We start from the raw sequence: 8,153 nt of genomic DNA on the forward strand, positions 1-8,153 counted from the left end.
TAATGTTAGGAACTTCATTTTATTGCTGCTTAACTTTCTATATCTGAACATACATATGTGCTTTGAAGGGGAGGAATGTATTGTATTTCTTTAATGGCATTAACAATAGGATTCTTTCTTCATTTCTTCTATGACTATTTAAGGCATAAAATTATGCAAGGCTGTAGGTTTGGTTTTAACATGGGTAGACATGTTTAAAAATCAACCTCATGTTATTTGCCTAATATAATTACACAGCTCTCTCTCCTCTGTGTAAAGTGCCCAACTGATCAGCTGGTCTTATTTACATTTAATAGTTATATAGATGGTACAAAACAGTGATCAACTTCCACTGGTGTGATGTGTGTATTGTTGTCAAACTCTCGCTAATGAGGTACTACCAGAGTACAATTAATAGTTTACCTAGGTAAGGTCAGGTAAATGTAAAGTTTGTTGCTGATTAGGGTCAGCATATTGTATCTATTAAAATATATTTAGTATTGATCTTGACTTTCTGCAGTTGCAATTATTTTTCTTTCTAAAAATCCCATTCTTGTTTTGTGGTAACTTATCAAATAACAGACTGGAGAGGATTGCAGGTTCAGATCTTTTACTAATAATTTATTTATCTTACAAGTTACAACAACAACAGCTCTCCACCACTGGAACTCAAAGGTAAGTTATTTTCTACCAGAAACAGCACAACTTAATCTATCACATCTCTTATAATGTATACATACATATATATATATATATATATATATATATATATATATATATATATATGTGTGTGTGTGTGTGTGTGTGTGTGTGTGTGTGTGTGTGTGTGTCAATTCATTATATGTGACAATGATTACATTAGCATTGCATTATTAAATAACATTGTTATTTTCAATAAGAACACTAAAAATGGGGTAAAAAAAAAAGATATCTATATATTTGCCTCTTGGTTTTTACTCACCGCTTTCAGACCGAAGTGTGCTGGAATCCAGAAGACGATGCTGAAGCATCTTCACGTCTGCACGACTCTCATTAATTAATTGAACTACAAGTGTTCTTAAATGCTCATATCTCGTTCTAATGTGTGTTCTTTTGATCACTGAAAAGGTGAGAGAGGATGATGATGATCAGTTATGTGGAAGAAACGATGGTTACTCTTCGGTTACCAGCCGAATATAAAGTGATTATTGTGTTAATGATGACGGTAATAGTGTAACTAAACAAATGCTCCTAGTCATGTATTATAATTTTGTCAATGTAATTTGTACATTGAGTGACAGCACTATGTCCTTTGACTGTATAGGACTAGGACAGGGTATACATATTTGAAAGTCAAGTATTTGTATTGATATTTGTAAGTATGACCGTATCTTTGTGCACAAAACTGTTAGTTTGATTGGCATGATTCTACGGTTATAACTGAGAGAATGATAGAGAGAGAGAGAGAGAGAGAGAGAGAGAGAGAGAGAGAGAGAGAGAGTTTGCATTGTAATACAATTGTAACAAAATCAGCTCTAACCTTTTTTCACCGATGTCCACTTCATGTTGACGCTAGTAACTGTTTCTCTGTTAAAGAGTTAGTTGCTAACTAAATAGGCATGCTTCACAGACGCACCTCCCCCACCCCCGTCAATTAAGAGTAGTTGCCAGAAAAAAAAAGTGCAAATAAAGTGCCTATGATGTTAATTATAATCATCATAATACATTTTTCATCTTAATAAAAGTCTTGGCAATATCCTCTTTGCTGGCAGTTTTTATGGACCTCTTTCTGGGGATATCTCCCTTCATCTGGGGCACCTGGCCAGTTCAGGTTTTATTTTCTTTAAAGCATTTGTTTTTGCAGCACTATTTGGTAAGGGCACCTTTGTAATGTTAGCGCCGCCCCCCATACAGGTCCTTATTTCCTGCTATGACGATTTCAGTCTAAAAGTGCCACACTTCCTATTGTAGATGAAAACCGTTGCATGCATTTTGACAAATCTGTGAACTTGCCAAGACATGGATAACTTTGGTTGCCAAAAATCAATACTAGTTGCTATTGCTGTCTATTTGACCAAATATATTTTAACAGTGTCAAACCACATAAACCCCAAACGTTTCCCATGTTGTAGTCTAAATAATACAAGTCACAGTGTTTAAGGAAAAAAAAGGATTTATTTACATAAGCCAACGACTCCACATACAAACATTGTGATGAAGTCTGTGCTCAACTTTAATGACAATGTCAGTCATCAAGCCAAGTGAGGTCCCTCCCTTCCCCTCCGAATGATGTTCGCCGGACACCATAGTCCCACAAGAGCTCCTCATTCACCCCAATGTCTCGTAGGGCATGGAACAGGACACATTCCCTGGCTCCACTGGGGAAGTTTAAGGTGGCCCTGTGGGGCTGCACATTACAGTGCTTCCGGGAATGGTTCATTCTCCTCCCAAACGTGTCTTTGTCTGGGTGGCAGTCACAAGGGAATTTTTGGGCATCGATGCACAGGGCCTCGCCTCCCTTGCCCTTGAAGAAGAACAGATATGACGGCTCCTCTGTGAGATTGTCCACTCTCCTCTCGCCCTCCTGCTTGGAGACTACTTCACCGTGGTAGTCGCACACGATCTGATTCCTCCTGAAGTCCATTGTGGTGATGACTCCTGTACAAAGATAAAGAAACGTGCTTTTGAGCAAATGTTTTCACTCTCACTCTTCCTCTATTCAATGGACTGTGTAGTAAAAATGTTTGCGCACCTTTACCCTTTCCCTCAATGTGTTTAATGGACAGCCCTTTCCACTTCTGCTCGAGCACACAAGTAATGATGGATGCATCGTTTCCGATCTGTGCTCGAGCAGAAGGCGGTTGGATGGGGGTGCCCATGCCAGCAGAACGTCATCAGCGGTTGGCACATTGGTGGTCCAGGTGGTCTCTTTATTAATTATGCGCTGGATATGAACCGCTGGGGTTTGATGCCAGTCCTCTCAGTGGAGTGGTCTAGGAGAATTACATCAGATCAGATTTCATCCAAGATGACCTCACAGAGTTGTGGCACTTATATACTGCGTTGTGGCAGTGTAAATAGACTAGAAACACTATACGCACTTACTGAGGATGTACCGCACACGTTGTTTGTACTGGACCCTTCTCCAGTGAAAATAGCAGCTGCGGTAGTGCTCAAAGCCTGCCTCTGCTGCCTGCTGCTTTGTCGGGGGTTCCATGCAGCGTCACAGGGAAGAGGTCCTCAAAAGCACCCCAAAACCTTGGAAACGGGACCTGTGCTGATGCAGCAGGCTGCAATGTACTGCAAAAATAAACAATCAAATTAGTTTTGGGTTCAGCACGCTTATGAGCATCACAATTTTGAATTGATGTGATTCTTCTGTACCTTTCCTGCACCTGCAGTACCCCTTCATCAGCAGATGAGCTGGCGGGATTCACCACCATTCCTCCTGGCAGCTCTTCTGGCGTTGCAGCTCCCTCCTGCTGCCTCTTTGTGTATCTGTTCACATAAAGGGGGAAAAGAATATAAGAGAGAGGCCTATTGTGTAACCATGTGAAAGCTGTTGTATTCTCATGAAACACTGTGATGAGAGTACTCACTTGAGTCGTAGGCGTTCCCCGTCTGCGGTGGGATTGGTGAGTGGGAGTCCTGATGCTCCCAAAAAAAAACTATCCCTGTCGTCACCCTCTGGAGGTTGGTTCTTCAAATATCCTGGCCGAATGTGACTGAAGTAACAGTCGAACCACTGTGGTAAAAGTTTGTGCAAATCTTGTATTACATGTACATCTATTATCTAAACACTATTAATAAATTGCTTATGAAAATGTGTGTAAGTGGATGTCTTACGCTCTCTTCTTCTTTGCTGAGTTTTAAAATGTTTTTCTCAGAGAGATTTATCAGGACTTTGTCTCCTTCTGATGTCCTGTCATTCCAGTCCTGTACCTATGAGAATATTAAAATGGGACCAAAAAAGATGGCTGTCAGGTGTCACACGTTTATTGCTTAGCCTCACCACATGTACGATCTGTTTGAACAAATCTAGAAAATATGTCACCAACATTTAACTGTTGACAAAGAGAACAACTAAGAGGTCAGCCAAATCACTGTCAGCCGTAAAAGCAAAGTTAAAGACTACAAGCTCACTTTAAATTCCATAATGCTCTTTGGAGCCTGGTGGTGAATCCACAATAATGTAGCCACACAGTAATGGCGGAAGGCTGTCTTGCTCTTCTCAGAAACAGCTCTTTTTTTAAACAGGCAATTGCAAACGTTGGCCATTTCCACATTGGCCAGAGCAAGTACATCTGTTTCCTTGATGGTGTTGCTGAAGGAATTTAGTGGACAAAAAAAAAAAAAAAAATTGTATGACCAACATATTCTTCTTTAAATTGATCCAGTAAGACTTTTAAATGCATCAGATTAGACATACAGAGCACCTGTATTCTTTAAATGAAGGCAAATCATTTTCCACACACAGAACGGATTACCTTTCTGTGATGAAAAAGCCTTTTTCCTTGAAATACACTGCCAGGGAATCACAGGATGGGTCCTCCTTGACAATTTCCCTCACCTCTGAAATATTCAGTGTCCTTGCCTCTCTTGCCCAATTCCTCTGTGACTGTTTGGCCCTCAAGACTTCTTCCTCAATGAACTGATCATCTGCATCTTTCAAGCATGATGTTTTCAGATGTTGAGCAATTTTAGTCTGGGGCTTGCAGCACAACAGGCAGTAAACAAGGCGATTGGAAGGATTCCTGCACACAACACAAATCAAATGAGTTTCTGATCATTTCACTGTGACACAACAGACATTAAAATTACAACATGTTTAACAGTAAGAGCCATGCAGTTATAAGAATTATAATAGAATTATATATTTAATTTAATAGTGCCTTTCCAGAGCTCAAGGATGCTACACAATAAAGAAAACTAACAAAAACGCCATATAGACAATTAAATGGACAGCCAACAGTTGCCCAGCCAGAACAAAAACAAATGCAGTTGCATATAGCAGATCAAATTGGGCAATCAATTAGACATATCAATCCTGTACAAAAGAACACATAACATCATGTAGACAGTAGAGAAATTGTAAGCAGTGGAATATAAACGTAGAGAGAGAGAGAGAGAGAGAGAGAGAGAGAGAGAGAGAGAGAGATGCTTTATCATTTTTGTAAATAAATCAAAACTTACATTTTTTAGAAGTACAGTACGCTTGGTATTTCTACAGTGATGACGAGCTTCTTCTCCGTTTCTCCGCATTGATTTAACAGTGACGTCAGCTGAAGTTCAAAAGGTCTCTAAAAGGTCAGGATAAGTTCAGATGACGTCATCGAACCTTGGCGTGACCTTATCAAACGAGTCTCTCTTAAAAAAAAAAAAAAACGAGTCTCTCTTGAAGTTTCTCTTGCATTAGGCGGCGTTCGTTGTGATGTAGTCCTAATTTAGAGCGTTTTACTATTTTTCGCACCTGTTGCACTATAGCTTTTGAAGATAGCCACACTTTGAAGGTCTGGCCCCACTCACCTGAGCACCCAAATCCCGTTTTAAGTAGCCTACTGCTGTGACAATATATCCAACCATTTGAAAGCGTTTGGATGGGACCTGACATTAACAGGGCAGCTATAGCCTACTCGAATTTTATTATTATTTGAGCAAAAAGGGAATTCCATTTTTGGAAAAGTTTTAGCGGTTTCAGTTTTTAAAAGTCTATGGTTCTAATTGTTTGATGCTTGAAAGGGTTTTCATACAAAACTTTACATCAGTAGCCTATTATTGGATGTGTAATACATACAGGCATTTCGTTCTTGTTTTGTGAATATCCAGCAAATAAAGAGGCTAGAAAGTCCTTATATGTCATGAAACTAGAAGTACAAATCAGTTGTAAATGTTTAGTAATATTGATCTACATTGTGTGGTTATATGAGAGAGTATATATTAATAAAAAGAGTTTCAATATAAGCGTTTCATGCACTCAGCGAAGAGACTTGTAATGAGCTTTAGTTACGCGTGTATTCTGTGTATTATATTGCGCAACTGTAGTGAGCACGCATCCAAGTCTTGCGCACATCATTACACTTGTGAGCATCCATGTAGTGACAAAAATAGCTGAAGTTATTCGATTAAATGTTATAAAATGATAATGATTATTTATGAAACATTGCATTCCCCCACGCCACCGATTTTCAGAAGTTATGTCATTTGAAAATGCCCGATTAAATCTCCCACCATCATGTGGAAAAATTGTGAATTGCGCACTGTTCAGAATGCCGTTTTATAAATTGTTAAAAACACATTGATACATTTTTTTATAATACACTGTTGAGGACCACCCACCCCCTCCCCTCTGTTTTTCTCAAGTACAAATTATTAATTACTACTTCAATCTGAAAGTAATACAAAATTACTTAATGTTCATTTTGTTAAATCAACAAACTGTTTAATATTCAAAACAAATGAAGAAGGATATATAAATATATTCGCGTGTCTGTGTGTGTGTAAACATGTATGTTTATGTGAGTGTGTACAAATAATATATTAAATAATGAACATTTTAAACAAATAAATAAATACAAAATGTAGCCTAACAAATAAAAGAGCCTAAAACCAAGCAAACATAATATTCAGCCATTTAATAAAATTAAATCCTACGGCTTTTCTTCCACCATTTTCTTTAGCCTTTCTTCTGAATTTTTAAGCTCAGTTATTAGCAGTTGTACTTTTAAATGATCTAATTCAGGGTGCAAGACAAGTAATGCAACAATCCAAACAATATTACGTCAATTATTCATTCATATTATTGAAGGAATGTGTTATTCGTTATTATTATTAAATGTCATAATGTTTTATTTCAAACGCTACCACTGAGCGAACAGTTTACTGTTGTCAATCGCTTCTCTGGGATTGATTGGCTGCTGTCTCTTTTGCACACTAATGATTGGCGGATGCCAGCAGCAGGTTCCGCCTACTCGTTTCCTTTCCCTTCCGCTGATGTTTCACATAATATCCACTTACTGGAGGTACCGGTAAACGCTTGAAAGTATACTATACGTAAAACGAATATTAATGTTCATCATTAATATAAAATGTTGCATGTATTGCATGTCCATACATGTACAAATTGTCCGTGTATTCTTCATTAGGATTGACACATGATGTGTTAATAGCGAAACGCACTGTATAAGACACATGATCGCGCACACACCCACACACACATTAAATATTGTGATTTTTGACAGACATGCAGAGGCAGGCAGCCATCAATCCTTGTTCCTCAAGCCAGGATGAAGACATTTTTTTACTGTGAGCGCATGTTTGCATGATGTTAATTTGCTTGTGTTAGGAATGACAGCACAATCACATTATATTTGCATTTCAGCATTCAATACAACCTTATATTACAAGACACACTTACACAAGGAAAAAAGATTTTAATGGTGATCTTTTGCTTTTTTGTTAGCCTCAACAGCCTGACCCTCCTGCTTCAGTTCCTAATGAGGACAGAGATTATCCTGTGAGTAGATGTTGGTTGTTGTCAAATATAATGTTATTGAATTATAAAATGACATTATTTTAATTACATTTACTTGCATTCCTTGCCACTGCCTTTGCTCACTGGTAGATTTAACATAAGTAAATATAAGCTGAAAAGCTGCTTTGGAAACAAATGCATTGTGAAAAGCAATATTTAAATTGAAATCAAACTATATGCTGTTTGAAGTTTTCATTTTCTATTAACTGGACTTACATTTACATTTATTCATTTGGCTGATGCTTTTATCCAAAGCGACTTACAAAAGAGGAATACATTATAAGCTGAATCATTTTAAGGAGGCAGTGGTACGAAAAGTGCCGTATTACAAAGTTTCACTTGGATCAGAATAGTAATATTCAAGACAGATTAAAGTGCAACAATATTTATTATTGTAGTGACTGGATAAGTGCTCATGAAAAAGATGTGTTTTTTGAAGACAGAAAGCGAGTCAGCTTAAAAGATGTAGCTGTGAAGGTCATTCCATCAAAGTGGAACGATGAAGCCGAAAGTCCGGGACAGGGTTTTGGTGCCTCTTTTGTTGGTACAACAAGGCGACATTCTTTAGCCGACCGCAGATGGGAACGTAGCCTTGAATTTGATATGTGCATCAACTGGCTGCCAGTGAAGAGAGACAAGGAGTGGTGTAACATGCGCTCTCTTT

At 38.1% G+C, this 8,153-nt stretch overlaps 1 protein-coding gene across 1 annotated transcript; it reads right to left on the reverse strand.

Annotated features, from left to right (window-relative positions):
- Positions 1-2,203: 2,203 nt before the first annotated feature.
- Positions 2,204-2,837, reverse strand: LOC127641701 (N-lysine methyltransferase KMT5A-A-like). The gene is made up of 2 exons (XM_052124626.1): positions 2,711-2,837; positions 2,204-2,616 (listed from the first exon to the last, which is right to left on the reverse strand). Exons 1-2 carry the CDS (start codon positions 2,835-2,837, stop codon positions 2,204-2,206), a joined length of 540 nt encoding a protein of 179 aa, XP_051980586.1.
- Positions 2,838-8,153: the final 5,316 nt, after the last annotated feature.

The sequence above is a fragment of the Xyrauchen texanus genome, unplaced genomic scaffold (assembly GCF_025860055.1).
Source record: "Xyrauchen texanus isolate HMW12.3.18 unplaced genomic scaffold, RBS_HiC_50CHRs HiC_scaffold_143, whole genome shotgun sequence".
Taxonomy (NCBI): Eukaryota; Metazoa; Chordata; class Actinopteri; order Cypriniformes; family Catostomidae; genus Xyrauchen; species Xyrauchen texanus.